Source organism: Notothenia rossii (genome assembly GCF_949606895.1).
Source record: "Notothenia rossii genome assembly, chromosome: 8".
Classification (NCBI taxonomy): domain Eukaryota; kingdom Metazoa; phylum Chordata; class Actinopteri; order Perciformes; family Nototheniidae; genus Notothenia; species Notothenia rossii.
In genome coordinates this window covers 26070213-26090683 of record NC_136906.1, presented here as the reverse complement: position 1 = coordinate 26090683, position 20471 = coordinate 26070213, and the positions used below count along the sequence as shown (strand labels likewise).

Genomic DNA, 20471 nt, shown 5'->3' with positions numbered 1-20471 from the left:
CAAATACTCTGGCACCGCAACTGTTTGCGGTCTACTATGACAGAGAAGAGCCTGTCAAGTTTGGCTGTACTCAGCATTGACTCAAAACGCACCATAGCTTTAAATCTTAATAAGTTTGTGTGGCGTTTTGTTGCTGATCAAGATGGTAATCGCCACATTCAGCTGTTATAGACATGCCAACTTGATGCTCTGCTCACGGATGACTCGATGAGAATAATAAACTGTTTAAGAAGATGACCTTACATGTGTAAATACATGTTTTTTCTTTGTGGGGGTCTGCCCCCAAAAAACAGTTTCAAGTCCTGAGAAAGTCAAATAAGACGGTGTGTAAAACTTCACTGCCCAGCCAAAAAAAAGTAACCACTTTGATTTAACTAGGCCAGTAGGTAAGGACTTTCCACTGGATAATAACTGCAGCGATGTATGTTTTAGCTGAATACACTTTTTTTTTAACCCTAACTGATGCAGTTAGTCATTTCTTTAATGTTTGTTCTTTCTGATGTAAAGTCAAGGTTGTAACTGTTTGCAATGAAGTTGTGGGGCGCTGAACTGTTCCTTTGATTCTTTTGAATTATGATAGTAATTACTGGTCTTTCAAATTTGAAGGAGGGTGAGCAAGCATCTTGAGGAACATTAATCATTAACTCCTCCAAAAAATATAGTTTATTTAATAATAACACTGAATATGTGAATCATAACAGTGATTGACAGCTGATAGGAATAATATGATTGTTAATATTATCATATTCATACAGACACACATCGATGAGACAGTTAATTAATGTACTTATTGCAGCAGTCTGCATATTTGGTACCCCTGCTGGTCTAAGAGTTAAACCAACTCATTCAGTTAAAATTCATTAAATTACGTGTGCCACCTTATATATTTATATTTAAGGCTTTACTGATGTGCCACAATAATGTCACCTAATGTTATTGAGTTAAAATATCAATATTGTGGCTTTCCAATTTAACATTGATTGATATGACTGCGATTAAATCAGCATATACTTCTGCCAGGGGATGCCACCCCTGAAATTCTCCTGCCACCCTCTTGCCACCCCATGAATATTTGTCTAGATCCGCCCCTGGTACACACATATATTACATTTATATTCATCAATGGTTTGGAAAGTGGCGCTGTACCTTAGTAATACAAAGGCTTGTATTTGCGTGCATTTCCTGTTGGGAAAGTGGCAATGTACTGAGAGTGGAGGTGTCCTGAGATTAGCGCCTGCAGGCAGGCTCCATGGACCTGTCAGCTCCGGACTGCGCAAAATACGTACATGAAGCGCTACGTCATGAACGCAAGAAATCTACCCTCGTGGGGGCGCGCTCATGTGATTGGCTTAGAATTGAGGAGACATCTGATTGGCTATAGATAGATAAAAAATTACAAGTACGAATCGGGTGAGCATCAGGGGAGTCTCAAAAAACCCACACACGAATGCATAGCGATCCATGGACAGAAAGCGGTTTGTGTTTGCAGGTGCAGAGGTTTTAAACAGAAAACAAATAGGTGTGGATCAAAAATACATATGTAAAACTTTTTTCTGTATTTGGATTTTATTTACATGTATATGAAACGGATCACATTTGTGTGTGCATTGAAAAACACAAGTTTGGATCCGGAAATACAAGTGTGAATCCTTTTGCGGATCATTAAATAGAAGTGTGAATCCTTCTGTGTGCATGTGTGTATTATGAGACTGTTCTGAGCCCATACTTCCCCACAGTTTGCTGCTTGGTTTGGACCAGCGGGAGATTCGGGTACACAACCTGTAAGTATTGTAGTACTGTTCAAATGGGTAAACGTTTTTCGGGCTGCTAAGTTTGGATCGCGGAGAAATGCTCTCCGCAGACCCATGCTCACAGCGTTATAAACCTTTTTCTTACCCAATATCAAGTCACACTTATTGTTTTTACTTCGGTTGTGAGTGTTTGTGTGTGCTCAGGATGAGTTTTGCTTGTTGTCGCTGTATCGCCGAACCGGAAGCCTGTCCGCTCCTCGCAGCAACGAGCCTCGCAACGTCCCGACCAATCAGAGCACACTGGGCTCACAGGGAGGGAGGGGGGGGGGCAGGAGCTCCAACAAGCCGTTAAGGACAGAGAGTGAATACCGGTGAATACACATACTTTACAGAGATGCTGTATGAGAAACCAATGTGTGTTTGGAAAATTACACAATTTTTTATATTCTAGTAGACCGAAACAATGGAAATATGATCAGTAGAAATGGCCATGACATGGGCCCTTTCACTTTATGCAGGGTAATAGTACAGGAATATATGGCGGCCAAAAGATGCAACAGTTACAACGACCCAAAAACATGCCATTAGGAGAAATGCGCTGCAGTTTCAAACGCAATGTAAATACAAAAAAAAAGTTGTCACAGTTTCGGTCACAATGTTGTATTTTTTTTAAATGCTGTGCAGTGATGTCAAGTTGGTGATGAGGTTCCTTCATTTGCATGTGTTTTGGCACATTTGTGTTTATGTATTTGCATAGTTTTTTTTAAAAGCAGTTGTAGTTGTAGTTGTAGCGTGTTTGCAATGGGACCCCGTAGGACAAGCCAACAAAATGCAGTTAGCATCCGATAATTTGCACTTATATACATACAGAAAGTGCAGCAAGTACTATATTTATAATATTTGTATATATTTCTTTTATGTGTTTTCAGTCTGCAATTAAACATGTCCTAACTGTTTCTAATGTAGGACTACCAATTTAATCTGCAGTACTGTTATAAACTGTTAGTTTTGTTAATGTTGTTGTTGTTGAAATTCAAGTTAACATCTTTTTAAACACAGGAGAAATGCTATAATAAGTAAAATACTTATCTCCAGTTGCTAGAGTTATATATTCTCATTACAACCGTGACGTTCTCTCAGCTCCACGTGAAGTTTCAGCCGATCTACAGTGAGCCGTGAAATCTTTCCACCCTAATGAATCACCTCCTACTGACAGACCTCATGGGGACAATAACAAGAAGATGATCTCTCGGTGAGTTCCTGCAGTCTCACACCCACCCACACACACACACACACATCCATACACACACAGAGACACACACACGCCACAGGAAGCATCTGGTCACCATGACACAGGTGGTGGAGTGTGACACCGACCACCTGGCACTCTTTAGGTATCCTTATATAGATAAAATGAATGACATTACATGTGCGTGTGTGTGTGTGTGTGTGTGTGTGTGTGTGTGTGTGTGTGTGTGTGTGTGTGTGTGTGTGTGTGTGTGTGTGTGTGTGTGTGTGTGTGTGTGTGTGTGTGTGTGTGTGTGTGTGTGTGTGTGTGTGTGTGTGTGTGTGTGTGTGTGTGTGTGTGTGTGTGTGTGTGTGATCTCATCAAAGTTCTAACCCGTGGAGACTCTTTATTAAAACACCTGGTGGGTTTCACACCTGTCCATCTGTGCATGTGTGTATGTGTGTGTTTTACCTTCATAGTACTTAAATTACTTTCCTTAAGCAGAAAGGTTTTTAGAATAAGAAATCTGAGAATAGCAAAATCTTTATCGAAGTTGGAGTTTTTAACATCAATATATATTGTTTATATACAGAATTAGTTAGTAGTAAATATGTAAAAAATATTAAATATCTTAGAAAATTGTATTCTACAATATATACAGTGCACACATAAATAACCTTAAAGTATGGTAAAAGTCGGATATAGTTAACCTGTTAAGCCAAAGAGACCCCGGTACCGGGGCCCTCCTGCAACATCTTGCAGGAAACAGTGTCTGAGGAATAGACTGTATATATAAATGGACGTAGGGTCTGTGAGGTCACCCATAGGATTCTGCAGAGTTGCCGAGAAGCCCTTAGTAGGCGGAGTCGGCCACTAACGGCTCGACAGTGACGTCAGAGTTCAACTCCCCCCTTCTTCAGCCTGCTCCAAATAAAGGCAAAGAGGCGGAGCCAAGGCGGGACCTGCTGCCACCGAGCTGAAAGTTCCAGAGCTAGCTGAAGCTACCAAGCTAAGCTAACATGCTCCCCATCTGCACACTGCCGTGGCATTTTACGTTTCTAAGGTAAGCGGACATGAGACTACTCAGCAAAACTATAAATAATAATATAAGTTAATGAGTTTTTAGCATAATACTTCAGAATCTTAAAATCCCTTAACGTTTGTATGCAATTGTGTTAAATTCAACACTGGAATCAAGCAAATATTAATATGTTTGCATGACATTAGTTATTTATATTTTGATATCACTTAACTATATGTTTAATACATTTAAGTCAAGCTAAGGTACATTTCATGGTAGCTAGTTAGTGCTCTTACCTGTGAGGCCTCCTCCAAACAGCATAATAACCAGACTGTATCATTAAAACTAAGTACCAGTTCTAGATCCTTGACTTGAGACAAACAATTCAAAAGACAAAATGTATTTAAAGACCAATCTTTATTTGAATGTGCCTCTTAACCTGATATATTAGTTATACAGTAATAGTATTGACAATCTAAAAAAACTGAGCAACTCAACAGTCAACTTTATATTTCTTATTGTCTAAAGCATTTATTATTTTCATTTTCCCCCTCTCATATTCAGTGTGGACGGATTGAGACAGTGTGGTGTCCATAGAGCTGCAGAGACTTCAGGGAGAAACCTCCGTGTGATGGATGTCCCGTCTCTTGGTTTGGAGAGGACTGATGGAGGAGCCCATGCTGGGCAAAGCTGATACCAACTGCACAGGCCTAGTCTGTCAGTTTATTTGACTAAATGTGTTTATTTATACATTTAATAGGTTTACACCTTCTGTCCATATGTACTTTCTATTTACTGTAAAATATTTGATTAACTTTTTCACATTTCAATAAATTGTATTTGTATTTGCACTCCTTTCGTCCATTATTCTTACTGAAAATGTTAGATTACACATTCACATCTCACTGAAGATTGGCCCCCTTTATTTGTGACGTTGCAAACCCTGCGGTACAAGGCACAAGTGATGTGAAACTAATAAAGCGAGGCAAATAGAAATAATCAGCGGATGGAGTGTAGATGTGGAAATAGGTGCATTCGATCAGCTGACTGTTTTTACAATAAAAGTAGTTTCTTAGTGTGCTGGTCTTAAAATCTCATAGCATCAGCTTTTAATTTTCCTCTTGGATGTTCTTCTTGACCCTCAGAGAAGGAGAAATTGTTGTGTCTTCCAGGCATGTCCTTTCCTAACAAAAAATACATGAAACATAAAACATATTATTGCAGAACAAGTGTGTTATTTGTGAAAGCGGTGTGTTTGTGTGTTTAGGGGCTGTAGATATAATTATTTTGTAATTGTAATGTTTTTTTTTTATTTCAACAGTGAGCTACAAAGACAATCAGATTATGAATGAAAAGTATGAAGTTCATCAACATTGAAATATATGTTATTATCAAAATAATATTTAACTGTTATCAAAACGTAGTGCAACTGTAGAAGCTTGCTCTTTTGTCTCACTGAAAGAATAACTTTTACAACGTTTTTTACAGACAATATTGAGAGATAAATAGTAGCAGTTCGCACTATGTGTTAAATATCTTTGCCTTTAATACATTAAATTAGAAAGCTGACAAAATCACATTATTTGTTAACATCTAAATTTAACTTTTTGCATGGAAAAAACCCTCAACTTCACTGATGTGTAGGTGATCTAGTATTGTTTAATGGAATGTATATCAGTGTATTAAAGTCAATACTTCATTTATTTAAACCAATATCTTTCTTGATTCTTTGTACAGTATGAACAAAAGAGTCTTTGTACCTGAGCTGAAGTTCACTGCTGTGAGGAGTCCAGTTCTGTCTCTCACTCTCTGGTCCAGCCTGTCTGCATCACCTGGACACCTTAAAAAAACAGATATATATGTAAAGTACCATGTGTACAAACAATATAACTGATTCCCTTCTGTTGAACATGTTGGATGATGTATTGTCCAAGTCAGGGTCCTTTTTATTCTACTGTAGCTTTGGAAGTTGTGTTACCAATGCTTACTGTTTATTTGATACCAATTTGGTAATACAATTCATAAAAACAACAAGGTTTGGGTTTGTTCTTCAGATGTTAACGGTTAAGCTCAATAATGAACTCCAGCTCAACCAACCATATTGTCTGTATCTAAGTAATCATCTTGAAATATGACATTAATAATTGTAATATACACACATCTTATTGTGAGGTTGATTTCACATACACTACTTCGACATTAGCTTTTCTACATACTTGAGCATGGCCAATTTAAATTAACCTTAGCGATGCATACAGTTCCTACCTACATAATAATCATCTCTCTAAGTTACAAGGATGACCTTATTTTATCAACCTCAAACAGAAGCCGTTTGTTCAACAGTATTATCCCACTTAACGCTTAACACTTGTCTATTTCGTTTTCACCTTTATAAATATAGTCTATGATTTTAACTTGGAGGCTACTATTAGCATCGTTAGCACCGATGTAGCTACCACTCGCTTACATGCTAACCCGAGCCTTAAAATTCATTACGTAGCTGATTAAAATTATTAACACATAAATAAGTACTCGAATTTCACTTACCGCAAAACCGCACTCATGCACCGTCTGTTTCAACCGCAGAACGAGTCACAATAGTCCGATATATAAGCATGAAGAACAAACAAACACGGCCGGCGGCAAGTTGTGTTCCCTGGATGAGCTGAACAGGCAGAGTCCCTTTAGCTTCACGGAGCAGCTAGCAGAGAGACAAGAAGCTAACAGCAGCAGTCACTTCACAGAGCCGTCACTCAATGTGACCACGCCCTAATTTATGCAAAAACTTTAAGACCTAATATAAATAAAAGGGTCGTCTTAGAAAACAATTCACTCACAGATACATAATCATGAAGGTGGAATCTAACTATATTCATAATAATATGTATTGCATCCATGGGTAGAAACATATTTTTTTCTGCTGTAAAGTTCATGGGAGCCTGCCTGCAGACCTCCACTCTCAGGACAGTTCCGGTGCAGGCTGCACTCTCAGGACACCTCCACTGTCAGTACAGGAAGTGACGATTCTGACGAACACGTTTTTTTTCCCGCCCACCGAAGGAATTTTTCCAATCACAATGGAGACTCATCACGGAGGTGATGAGTCCGCCCACCGTGCACTTTGGGTCGGCCTTGGTCAAGCCCTGACCCCCCCAGCCTGGTTCTCGTAAAAGTTTTTCGCTCAAATGACACCATGCAAGAATATAACGGGAGTTGACAGGGGACTCTGCCCGCCTCACGAGTGCCTATTTTCTGACACTTTTTTCACTTTCCCCCCTATTTTCCCCGGTGTTATTAATTATTTATTTTTTGGCTATTTCACCCAGTTTCTACCGGGGACATTGCCCGGTCTCGGGTGTCCCCCCACGGCCTGTGTCCAGCCCCCCCCCCCCCCCCCACTCATCCATATATTAACTGATTTTGAAAATGTTTGTTGCATTTTTCTCCTCTCACTGATCGAATGGCAAACACGACCCACTGTCGGAGGGCCTCCGCGCCGGCCCGGCGGTCGGTTCCTCCGAACTGCGGTTTCGACTCTGATGGCCGGGAGGGTGTGCTGCGTTGGGGTGGGGGACTTCCCCCACTCTGCGTGTCTCTTCCTTCCCGGGCCGGCCGATATGAAGCGTGACCAAGACGCACCGTCCAGGGGTCCCACTCCCGCAGCGGGGTGGAGGTTCCCAGCTGGAACCTCCCCACCTCCGCCGCGTATATATATAGGAACACCTTGTATTGTAGTTAATATCAGTACAGTATCACTTTTCATCACTTAGATTGATTGAACTATTCTGCCCTTACAGCGCGTATCCCTATGCGTAGCTAGACAGTTAGCTAACATTTAAAAGTCCTCCAATAAAGATGCAAGGTTTTCTTTCTTGACTTTACAGTTCTTATTTTACTTTGTAAAACTGTAACAATACAGAAATAAAACACATAAGTATGCAGGCTTTACATAACACATAAGTAGCACTGTGCAAACGACACACATACTACTATTAGGAATTAGCTATCATTAGCATCACTATTAGCTAGCACACGTCAGAATAGACACTTCCTGTACTGACAGTGGAGGTGTCCTGAGAGTGGAGGTCTGCACCGGAACTGTCCTGAGAGTGGAGGTCTGCAGGCAGACCCCTCTCGTAAAGTTGGGCATTTTAACATGGTGGTCTATGGAAATTGGTCCTTTCTGCAGTCAGTCCCTATCGGCCAATATATGAACTGCAGTGTGTGCCACTTCCGTATTGGCGTCCCGGCTGTTCCACAGAGTTTGCCGCTTGGTCTGAGGGCATGTTCATTTAATAAACTATGAATGTGTTATATCCATGTAACGGGAAGAAACTCATCTAACTGATTTATTTATTCAAAAAAAAAAAACACAATGCTAACGCTGAGCCTCTGAATTAGCAACGAGCGAAAAATGCTAACAGATTTACTGCACCGAAACCCACTCATAAAACCTTATTATTTATCCATTCTGTATATCCAACCCATCGATCTGATCGTGAGATGACACAGAATTGATGGGTACAGACATTATCACTCAATGATACGAACTCGCAACTTTATAAACAAAAACAGACATCAAAACATGTGGCGCTAGGTAGCTAAAAATGCTAACATGGTTTACCTGTGTCGTAGTCTGGTCAAAAGTTGTCTTCAATGGCATTAAAACGATTAAAACGCTGCTGAAGTTAATCCATAGGTTAATCCAATGTGTCTGTGTCCCTTTGAAATGATTTCTGATGATCTATAAGCAATAAACCTGCTTTTCCGTTTCCAGATGTCAGAGCTAGAGATAGATTCGCTCTGATGCAAATCTGCATGCACAAAGCCCCCACCTTTTTTTTTTACCATGTGTGTGTGTGGGGAAATCCCCCTTCAATTCTATTGGCTCTAACGGTCAGAAAGAGATGTCAATCAGCAAAATCGACAAAGGGGGCCCAGTAGGGATGGGTATCGTTTGAAATGTATCGATTCCGATTCCGCTTCTGCTTATCGATTCCGGTTCTTATCGATTCCCCGTTTAGATTCCAAAATTGTAAAAAAAAAAAGAGGTCAAACGTTTGGATAACAAAAATATCTTTATTCTTTTAAGCTTTAACTGCAATTGTTACAAATAAAAAATAAACATGCAGTACAAATATATTGCACAATAGCTGTGCTTTATTTTAACTGAGCCTGTGGCAAGCTATTAACAGGCATTACACTGTGCCTTCCCTTTTTCTTTTTTAGTGTAGTGGAGCCTCACTTTAGAGCATTTACCGCGATCCATTTTTCGTGTTATGAAGTGACTGAGCTTGTGAATTGTCTACGGGAGGGCAGGGGGAGCCTCGCTGCGGGGCAACTGTGGACCTCTGTCGCCTGTCAGCGCAACTTACATGATGCCATTATTAAGGGCGGTGCCGGCCATCAGCGTACCGAGCCGGCCGTCAACAGCCCGCTGACGACCGGCCGTTCTGTGATTCTCCAGGTCCGCCCTGTATTCCACCGGGTTCCGGTACCCGGTGTTTTCTTATCGGTTCTCATCTGGAACCGAGTTTCGGTTCCCAACCCTACACTTTAAAATATTACCATGATTTCACAATATTTAGCTGTAATATTTTACAATAAATTACTGTTTTACCACTTTACAGTCTTTACCTGTGATGTTCACAATATAATACTGTAATTTTGAATTTCACAGTGAAATCAATGCAGGCACAGTTAATTACTGTGAATGTACAGGATAAATGATTACCAGGATTTCACAACATGTTACTGTATTATTTCATAGTAAAATACTGTATTCAGACCATCCTCTGTGATAACACAACAAATTAAGTGATTTTCTTGCTTTTATCGCTCTTGCTTGGCTTTAATATTAATTTCTTTCTTTGGTGCAGGTTTTACTTAAAGGTGCTTCCTGGGCATTAACCCTCGAAAGCCAAAAAGAGGCATGGCAATTTAAACCCCCATGTCAGCACATTCTTCAGAAAATTGTTGACTTTGAGTGGATGTCTGTGTAGACATTTGCTCCCCTCCTTGTTTTCTTTTCTGTCTCCCTGCTGCCGAGGTGCACCTGGTCTCTGCCCCTGACTCCGCCTCTGCCCAGGTGCACCTAGACTGAAGTCCATTTAGCTTAGGAACCTTCCTAATGGAGTGAAATGACCCGGAAGTCCCTCAGTGGCAGCCATGATAAGTGCCGTTCAAATTCTCTAGAATGATAGGAAAGGAGGTTTCAAACTTCCTTTATAACCTCCTTTAGCTTAGGAACCACTACGTCTACACTACAGGCATCAAAAAATGCTTTCAACGCTTCGCCCATTCACTTGAATGGGGTGACGTAGAAGATTTGTAATCTTCGCCGAACTGCATTGTGGGGAGCATGGCATGGCTTTGCAATAGGGTGACCACCCGTCCCGCGTAGCGCGTGCACGCACAGCGTTTGAACCCCAATTCATGCGTCCCGCAAATTGAGACCATGTCACGCATAATCAATGCTTGCTCAAAAAAGAATTGCTCGCTCTAGCTTCTTGAGCTCTTGGCAGCCAAACTAGCATTACTTGAGACTAGTTCAGCACGCTACAGTTGCCACACCCACCCCCCAGTATAACTGCTGACTAGGTTGTCAAATTTTGCGTCGTCGTCATGACAGCAAACGGCCGCACGCGCGGCGACAGACGCTGTGCAAAAGACTTCCGGCGGAAATGAAGTGCATTTGTGTAGGGTTATGCCGCGCTACCCGTGGTTTTGTCGCGTGAACTTGTCTATAGAAAATGGCGTCTGAAGCACCAGTAAGTAAAAAGAGAAGGTGTGGGTACAGGAAAGAGTGGGAGAGGGAATATGTGTGGCTGAAGGCTGTTGAGGGGGATAGTGAGAGGGTTTTCTGTGACATTTGCAAAACGTCCTTCTCAATCGGACATGGAGGCGAATACGATGTCAAACGACACAGACTGACTGACACACACAAGAAAAATGTCCAACAAAAAGAGACATCGAAATCTATGGATGCTTTCCTCCGACCCAAAAACGACTGTCTAGCTGACAAAGTCACTGCTGCAGAGGTGACGAGTGTGTATCACACTGTCCAACACGCTACATCATATCGAGCAGGAGATTGTGGCATAAAGCTAGCCCCAACGATTTATCCGGACTCGGACATTGCCAAGAGGATGGCCTGTGGTCGGACGAAGGCAGAAGCTATTGTCACTGATGTGCTTGCCCCTGCCTCTGTCGAAGATTGTTTCAAAGTCCTCAAAAGACCACTACATGAGCAACGAGAGGCAACAACTAAAGGTACATTTAAAGTTATGTTCATGGATGTAATATTGTGTTAGCTATTTATCTGACGTTAGCTAACTGATGTCTAATCATATTGATATTCTTCTACTATGTTAAAAGTCAACGTTTCCTTCACTTCAATGAAATTAAATAGCATCAGTAGCCAACGCAAACATAAAGGCTAAAGGCTCTTCCGTGCCTTTGTGAAACCAGGCTCTGTGTACCTTATATGATTTCACAAAAAAAAGCAACTATGATTTTTGAAAAGATGTAGGCCTAAATAATTGTATAGATTATATTTATATAAAATCAATAATGATCAAAACAGTAAAGTAGTGTCTTGTATTTTTGTAATAATCTGTTTTTAGAGAATCTCTCTCAAGTTCACCCCATCTGTGTGTGTCTACACAGCCCACACGCCATTCTTCTCAGTGGCTTCAGATGCCTCCAATCATGGGACCACCAAGCTCTTCCCACTGTCAGTGCGTTACTGGACGCCAGACTTGGGAGTACAGACGAAGGTCATTGATTTCTATGATGACAGTGATGAAACATCTTACGCGATCCACAACCAGATAGTCACCAAGCTGGAGGAAAACGGACTGGGACTAGACATGATATCTGCGTATAGTGCTGACAATGCTAGTGTGAATTATGGGAGATACAACTCTGTCTTCCAGAAACTGAAAGAGAACAACAGTTCTATTTTGAAGGCAAACTGTGTGGCCCACATCGTTCACAACAGTGCAAAACACGCAGGAGATCGGCTAAATATCGCAACAAGTCCTCCAACTAATACGACCAAATAGGTCGATTGTTTTCCTCGTTTTCCGACCCATTAATACGACCCAGAGCAGCGTTTTCAATCAACGGGTGCGTCAGCCTGTATACCTTTACGACCCACGGGCGCGTTTTAAATCAACGGGAGGCGGCGTAATGACGTACAACGTCCTCGACAACTTCTGTTAACAACCATCGTTTTTCAGACACGTACACTCTTCAAAAATCACGGCTGTCTGTCGTAGAACAAAACGTGATCCGTCTCTTAAATTTGTGTCGACCACAGACCTTATTTCGAGCTATTTTCCCAAATCCTATGGAGAAATCTCATTGGTTCTGACGCGAGGGAACCGGAAGTGGTCAAATGCTAACTTACCGGGGTTTTGGACTCGTCACTGCATCAGACAACATCCATTTATTTCCCAGACAAGCTAATAAACGTGAGTAGTCAGATATCAAAAGTATATTCATTTTGGGATATGTATTATGTTGTTTTATTTTGTCGTCTAGTACAGTGACTAAGATTACTATGTTTACCTAGGAATAATGATAGCAAAGCTAAATTAGCCAAAAGTAGAATCAGCTAACGTTAACGTGAGCATGGAAGTTATGTGATCCATCGGTTCATGCGGTTGATCCAAATGTTATCAAACGTCACATTCTTTATAACTATATTAAATACTATTTATCTATTAAGTGAAGAGTGACCAGGGGTGTAATACTGCCGGAACACCGCTCCGGCACCTAAAACGGGGATGGTTGTTAGCATCTGGTGCTAGCTAGCTATGATAACGGATAGGCTAAGAGGCTAATGTACCTAATGTAATGTTTACACAGTTAACTTTAGTCTAAGTTATCTCAGTGGGTCTGAAACAGTTTGGTCACCATATATGGAAATACATATTTCCAAGGCACACTTTTATATTATTGTAATGTTCCACAATAGGAGTCGGAAATTCAAGTTCTTAGGTTCAATAGCTCCTTTGGTAGTATACAAATACAGGTTCACAGGTTGCAGGTCGCAGGTTCAACGTCACACAGCACCCTAAAAAAAATCGAATGAATCTAAAACATCGATGAAATCATTACAATTCATACTATTGGACATACAACAAATGCATAAAAAAACAAAACAGTAAATAGTTAAATATGCACAAAGATACATTTAAAAAAAGTATTATTCTTATCATTTTTTTTATTATTGAAATGTATACAGTTAAGTTTCATATGGGTGTTGACAGATGTATCCATAGATTTAGTTAATTTTGCCCTCAAGTGCACAAGATTGATGCATTTAACTTCACGGGGGCCTCCGGACCCCCCTAGAGGACATGAGGTCCACCCCCACTTAAAACATATTCACATGGATAGGATACTAAATACATGTGCACACTTTTTATATAGTAACCTTTGTACCTCAGCAGGAGGGAGTTAGTTTATAAAGGTCCTTCACTGATCACTTAACTATCACGCAGCTGTGTGCAGCATTTACTGTAAGAATCACACATTTATTCAATAATGCAGACTTAATAAATGACCATTCTTTGTTGATTCTGGCTGGAGTGTTAATTGACAGTAGTTACATAAGCTTCAAAACAAGCCACAACTGCGCGTGCACACGTGCAGAACTTATAGAATTAGCAATACACCCCTGGTAATGATGATTTTAGTATTATTTTCTGTGATGATGGAGCATCAACTTTTGGATCAACCAGATATTGACAGATTAGGGTTGTTCATAACAGTCACTTTAAACATGTGACTGATTCTGTATAACATTGTTTTCCTTACTCTTGTGATTTTTGTTCATCCTATCTAAAAGATAAAAAAACATGAGTTCATTGTTTTAACAAGATTTTTCACGATATAATAAAATACATGAATCCTGTAAACATTTGTAGTATAGTATTCTTATTTTTGGTATTCCCTGACATTATCTGTGTTTCTGTTACAGACGCCTACTCAAAAAGTGTGCCAGACATGCAGGCAAAGCATAGGAGTAGCAAGTAAAAAATGCAAACAATGTGGTGCCATCCAACCCGACAAAGAGAAACTCTCCAAGCAAAAAGAAAAGGTTGCACAGGAGTGGAAGGCCACGCAAAAGAAAAACCACAGTGTCAACAAAGTGTATGACTCGACACATTTACTGGTAAGCTTTTTTCTCTTGCAGATGTCAGTTATCATAAAAAAGTGTGTAAATAATCCCTGATCTTAATCTTTTTATACAAATTGTTAAATTACTGAATTGATTTATACTTTCCAACAGTCGCCCTCATTTACTTTTTAAAAATAATCCTAATTTCTTAAGTAAGTTTATGTGAGAAGTACAGACTAGTGCACGATTACTGCACTTCATGTAATGTGTTAAGCAAAATTGTTGTCACCGTTGTATTTAAAGCTGTAAAGGCATAACACATTTTTTCGAACTGATGTTAGATAGTGTTTGTACTTGCAAGCACCCAGTTTTAGTAAAACATTATTTCTTAACCAGAAGTAACATAGTTCAGGCCAGTGGTAATTCCTAGAATCAGAGCTTCAATGTACATGTTTTTCTAATTATATCTTACAAAAAAACCTGCATTTTGGTGTTTTATATTTTATTTTGGAACTTCATAGTATAGAAAACACATAATTATGTGACTATGGTTTCCAAAAGTAAAATAAATGAAATATCATATACATTTTTGAATAAATGGTAAAACCAAGAATGTCAGTGAATCAAAACCAGCCCATATTAATATAGTGCTTGAAAGACAATCAAGACCTGGAAAGAGTTAGTATTAATAAAGAGGCCCTTAAAAGCACTTTCATTAAGCTTACCAGAGTCTCTGACTTTGAGCCGTGTTCGAACAGTCCTTTAAAAATTCCCCTGTAACACCAGCTTTACATCTGAAGTGCTGTTAATGCGGAACTTTGAACCTGAAATGATATAGGTTATAGCTTGCTGACATGTTTCAAAGCTAAATGTAGCTTATTCAGATATCTGAATGTGAGAGTTAAATGGACAAATATTAGGCATGCCAGAAACTGACCATGATCAAAATCGGACAGCCCTGGCGAATATTAATTGATTATTCGCCGCCGAATTGAAACTAAGCCAGGAAAAAAAAGAAATACATAAATAATAATAAAAATATATATAAATAAAATCGAATTTTAAAAATAATTTTCGATTATGGAGACTGTAACGAATATTCGAAAAATAGAATAATCGCTGGCATCCCTAACCCATATAAAAATAACTATGCCCATGTAAAAAAAACTCAAAGTGAACCCGAGCTCGATAAACTTCTTTTTTTTTTTTACAGTTCTTTTTTAGGGGCTCCCCTAAAAGGGGTCTAAAATCACACCTGGTTAATTGTGGGGTGCCTTCCTCAATGTGCACACGTATCACATCAGTGCATTTTTCACTTAGGCAAAATAAATGGAGTTATAATGGCTTTAGGTGTGTGAAAATGTTTAGAACTGTTGTGTACATAATATTTCTTGTTTTTTTGTGTCCATTGTGTTCCAGCTCCACAAATGGAAAATGTTAGATCGGCGTCCCATCCTCCTTCTTGCCAAGAGAGGCACAAATGGTTTTTGCCGATTGCATCTGTCCATGGCAAATCGAGACAGAAGATGGTAACAATGCACTTGTTACCATAAAGAGGATTTACGAAAGCTTTATTAATGGTAAAGTATACAAATCTGCATGCTATATTTCAGCAATTTATCTGTTAACATTTTTTGTAAATTAGTTGCCCAGTTATCTGGTTTTAAATGTAAAAAAATGTGAATCACTGTTTACCAAGTAGTACAAATATGTCGTTATGTCTTGTTTTGTCAGTTAAAGGGCCCATGTCATGCTTTTCTGGTTATTACCCGTCCCCTTCTGTGTTATGAAGCTTTTCCTGCATGTAAACGGTCTGCAGAGTCACAAACCCTCAAAGTACACCCTGTAGCGAGTAAAACTCTAACACAGAAAATACCTGTCTATGCTGCTCTTTTTCAAAAAAAAATCTTCCTGAGTATAGTGACGTAACGGGCATAGTGACGTACCGGCTCACACACACTCACTCAGCCTTATCTTTTCTCAGCCGAGGCTCCGTGGATCTCCTCACGCACACACGCACTCACACTCACAGCCTGGATGTGAGTGTGTGTGTGTGTGTGTGCGCTCAGGCTGAGTTCCTCGCTGTCTCGCAGACCCCACACAGCAACCAGGAAACAACACCAGTAATCCAGCTCACACTGTCTGCTCCTCGAGCCTCAAAGGGCGGAGCAGCGAGCCCCCCAACGTCCCGCCAACACGGCACCCAGACCCCACGCAGCATTCTCATCTGTTTGTCCTTAGTGGTGTCATTTCCTGGTTGCTAACAAACGCCATTGTAACACAGAATCACTGATGTTCCGCTGTTTCATTTTTAGCTGTAATTACTCAGATTATAAATGTATATGGCGGATTATACTTGGTCATTTACTCACCATGCGTCTACTTTTTTTTCTTCTCAATAGTGACTTTGGCAGTTGAACCTGAGGGCCCTTGTACCACACAGGCAGAAATGGCCGCAGACCCAGGATCAGACTTGTCTGTACCTCTTACCACCGAGACTGACACTGAGTTCACTCTCTTCCTCACTCCTGTGTCCTCCGGCCTGACTCCTGCTCTCTCCTCCGGGCTGACTCCTGCTCTCTCCTCCGGCCTGACTCCTGCTCTCTCCTCCGGGCTGACTCCTGCTCTCTCCTCCGGCCTGACTCGTGCTCTCTCCTCCGGCCTGACTCGTGCTCTCTCCTCCGGCCTGACTCGTGCTCTCTCCTCCGGCCTGACTCCTGCTCTCTCCTCCGGCCTGACTCCTGCTCTCTCCTCCGGCCTGACTCCTGCTCTCTCCTCCGGCCTGACTCATGCTCTCTCCTCCGGGCTGACTCCTGCTCTCTCCTCCGGGCTGACTCCTGCTCTCTCCTCCGGCCTGACTCCTGCTCTCTCCTCCGGCCTGACTCCTGCTCTCTCCTCCGGGCTGACTCCTGCTCTCTCCTCCGGCCTGACTCCTGCTCTCTCCTCCGGCCTGACTCCTGCTCTCTCCTCCGGGCTGACTCCTGCTCTCTCCTCCGGGCTGACTCCTGCTCTCTCCTCCGGCCTGACTCCTGCTCTCTCCTCCGGCCTGACTCCTGCTCTCTCCTCCGGCCTGACTCCTGCTCTCTCCTCAGTGTCTTCCTCACAGAAAAGAAGACCAACGAGGAATAAAGTGGCAATTAATGGTATGTGCGGGTTAATTAGTAATTATCTTATTTACATCGACTGAAACTGTGTTTGATTTTGCACATTGAATTAGTTAAAGAGAGAGAAAACAATCATCGGTACAATTAGAATACACCACCTTTTGTTTTGTTTAAGACTTTGCAGTATCAAAAGTCTCAGTGCCATTTTGAACAGTTTAATTGAGCACAATGTGATGTTAGGCAATGTTTAGGAGGTTATTGCTGAACTTCAACTTATTACCATCTTTTAATTCCTTGCAGAATGTCCCATTCATCAAGGGTCAGACACTTTCCCCTACAAAAAACTACTGAGGGAACGAATCAGGGAGGTTTGTTTAGAAAATATTTTTAAATAAATAAACAATGACAATAATGTTTCCGTGGAACCAAGTCTTATCTTATTGGATTTTCGTATACTTTGTTTAAAAGGAGTGTTTCAGTCTTAAGCATGACTGCTAATGTAAATATTGAAATTACAGTAACAATAATTTATTATTAATTTAAGGTTGAGGTACTTGTGTAATGCTTCATGTCGCATTAATGCATCATGTCCAGCCATTTATTTGTATATTACATTTTTTCTTGTAATCCTTTGTAGGTGAATTCCTATTCTTGGCAGTACAAATATTTTTTTAAATAATAATAGTATTCCAAAATATTAAACTGATGGGGAAAATGCTATTGACTATGTTACAGTCCTTCATATGTTTGAGTTAATCGTACCTACTATTATTTCAAATTATCATTTGATTTCACTGGACTTTTTGTATTTACATGTATGACATTTGAAAAAAATGAAGTTTACCTAAAATCTGTGTTTCTTTACTCAGGGCCATACCGAGGTGTTGGTGCAGTGGCAGTCTTGCTCTGGATGGTATGTATCTAATCTGAAGTTTCCTTCAGTGTAGCTGATGGGTCTGGCAGAACAGGGGCCACAAAGTAGTCTTACCAACCAACTTCATCAACCCTGAGATCACTAACTTAAACATTTTGGGTTCCTCAGCAGTAAATTGAATTTAGTTGATCACATGGGGGTGGGGAGCCATGTCATCAATGGCTCTATCAGACGTTTGCGCCATAAAGTAAGACATCCAAGTTCTCTGCCCTTCGTCATTCAGACATCGCGCCCTAGAAACGTTGTCTGATTGTAACACATAAGCAGGGAAGTAGCCTACATTGAAATAGAAATTAAAATATACAATAGAGTTTATCATTGATCAATATCACTAAAGGTTAAATGATTGATATGTGAGGCTGGATGGTATTTGATCTCTTTTGTAATTACTGACTTGTTACATTTGTTCTTAACAATTATACTATAAGTATAGTTAGTAGTAATAAGTAGTATTATTTCTGTGTGCAGTCTTGCAGGCAGTTGTCTAAGTTTAGTGCTGTATGTTTGGGCATTGATAAGACAGCAAATTCAAAGAATTGGTCAAATGAAACATTGACTTTGAAATAAAAAATGTACCTTGTATTATATATGATGTACGTGTTATATATAAATATATACATTATACTGCACTTTCATCATGATATTTTTGAGTGACTTAGTATATCTTCTCATTTGAAATAGCATTGTCAACATACTGTAGAACTACATATTCCAAAAAGTAATACTTTTTGCTGTGTCAGTATTGTCATACTGATATTCTGTACAAACTGTGAAGTCCATTGAGACAAATGTAACATTTGTGATATTGGGCTATATAAATAAACATTGATTGATTGATTGATTGACTGTTTCTGTTTTACAGTGGGGCGAAGTGGAAAAATTCCTGGGAGCCAAAGGAAAACTTTTCCAGTTAAATATGGCTGACTTTTTTTTTTCTATTTTGGAGTAATAAAATACATATAAAAAAAACATCTATGTAAGTGTTGTGCCTATTTGTGTTCTTATGTTATCAGTGAGCTGAAGCCAAGACAAATACAAATATGTTTTAAGTGTATCCATACAAACTCATTCTCTAAAACTGTCATGATTGGTCTGTTGTGAATGACACCCATGAGGAAAAAGGTCCTATACATTATATCACATCGGCAGGGCTGTGATGTGATGAGGCCCTCGCGAGCGTCGACGGGGGGGTGGTGTGTAAACCCTGGACACACCAAGCCGATTACAGCTAGTGGAGCCTCGCAGCAGAAACTGTGGCGCGCTCAATTGCGCCGCATTTGCGCATCAGATGAGGCTCCCTCCACAAGATGAGGGCGAGAGGCAGACGCAGTCTGTGTGATCGGCGTGTATGGAGGGGCGGGCCTGCACATCGGCATATCACAGACTGGTGCATACATTGTACAGGCGGCAATTTGAAATGGAACGCAGCCCACACACGGCAGACAAACCCAAACACTTTTGGAACACGCCACCTCCAGACACATTAACATGCACTCCCCTAACTTTCCCCTAATCTGACATTGTATTTCATTCCATAACATATAAATATACTGTTCACCCATGTGAAACACACACACTGAAACCAAAATAATTTACAAACATGTGAAAATCTTTCATATGCGATGGAAACTTCTGAAGCAATGGAAACAGGAGTCAGAGAGACACGAGGAGAGCAGGAACTTTGATGGCAAACTGATGGTTTATTCACAAGACATGTTGTGTGCCACGAATTGACACAAAAGATGCCAAACCAATTCTGAAGATCTCTACCCCAGACCCATATTTAGCTAGTTCTGAGAGAAGAATCAACATTGTGCATAACAAGATAAAACCAACACCTCTATCAGCTGACGCCAATAGGCAGGAACAGGGAGACAAAACACTGAGAGCACAGTAGCCAAGGCTACAGGTGCCTGTGCTCAGTCAGGACAAGACCTGGGGGGTATACCACGAAACTGGTTCAACCTAACCTGGATATGTTTGAGTTAGCCGGTTGGCCTAATCCAAAACATACGCCCTCTCGCTAAACGGCACTACGACACGGGTTATCAAGTGGATCGCTCAAGCCAGCCGTGCCTATCTAGTTAGGTGCGCGTTCACATAAAAGGGGTAGTATTTGGAGCATTCGACCAATCACAAACATGGAGAAGCGTACTGACAGCGCAGCGCGTATACTTCCTGAATGAAAAGTCAACTATATAATTAGACAAATATGAAGACTTTAAACATCCATGACTCAAACACTTTATCCAGGATAAAAGCCACATAGCTGCACCTGCAAGGTGAACACAGCTGGTAAAA

The 20471-nt window shown here is 40.6% G+C and overlaps 2 protein-coding genes across 4 annotated transcripts; both read left to right on the top strand.

Annotated features, from left to right (window-relative positions):
- Positions 1-10386: 10386 nt before the first annotated feature.
- Positions 10387-12066, top strand: LOC307016156 (uncharacterized protein; the record flags this gene model as incomplete). Its single annotated transcript, XM_079645189.1, has 2 exons — positions 10387-11272; positions 11669-12066. Exons 1-2 carry the CDS (start codon positions 10753-10755, stop codon positions 12064-12066), a joined length of 918 nt encoding a protein of 305 aa, XP_079501315.1. The 5' UTR covers positions 10387-10752.
- On the top strand, positions 12039-19603 carry LOC307014072 (uncharacterized protein). Of its 3 annotated transcripts, XM_079641766.1 has the most exons (7): positions 12039-12477; positions 13992-14186; positions 15552-15712; positions 16535-17275; positions 17537-17604; positions 18106-18149; positions 19033-19598. In XM_079641766.1, the coding sequence occupies exons 3-7, from the start codon at positions 15613-15615 to the stop codon at positions 19082-19084; spliced, it is 1005 nt and encodes a 334-aa protein (XP_079497892.1). In that variant the 5' UTR covers positions 12039-12477; positions 13992-14186; positions 15552-15612; the 3' UTR covers positions 19085-19598. The 3 variants fall into 3 exon arrangements, with proteins under 3 accessions (XP_079497892.1, XP_079497894.1, XP_079497893.1); XM_079641768.1 differs by lacking the exon at positions 17537-17604 and having other exon boundaries at positions 19033-19603; XM_079641767.1 differs by lacking the exon at positions 12039-12477 and having other exon boundaries at positions 13823-14186.
- Positions 19604-20471: the final 868 nt, after the last annotated feature.

Bases quoted from the DNA above. Each gene is read 5' to 3' on its own strand.
- LOC307014072 (XM_079641766.1), top strand. From the start codon at position 15,613: ATGGTTTTTGCCGATTGCATCTGTCCATGGCAAATCGAGACAGAAGAT. The intron at 17,276-17,536 runs GTATGTGCGGGT...AATTCCTTGCAG, and splicing joins GAATAAAGTGGCAATTAATG to AATGTCCCATTCATCAAGGG. The intron at 18,150-19,032 runs GTATGTATCTAA...TCTGTTTTACAG, and splicing joins TGGCAGTCTTGCTCTGGATG to TGGGGCGAAGTGGAAAAATT.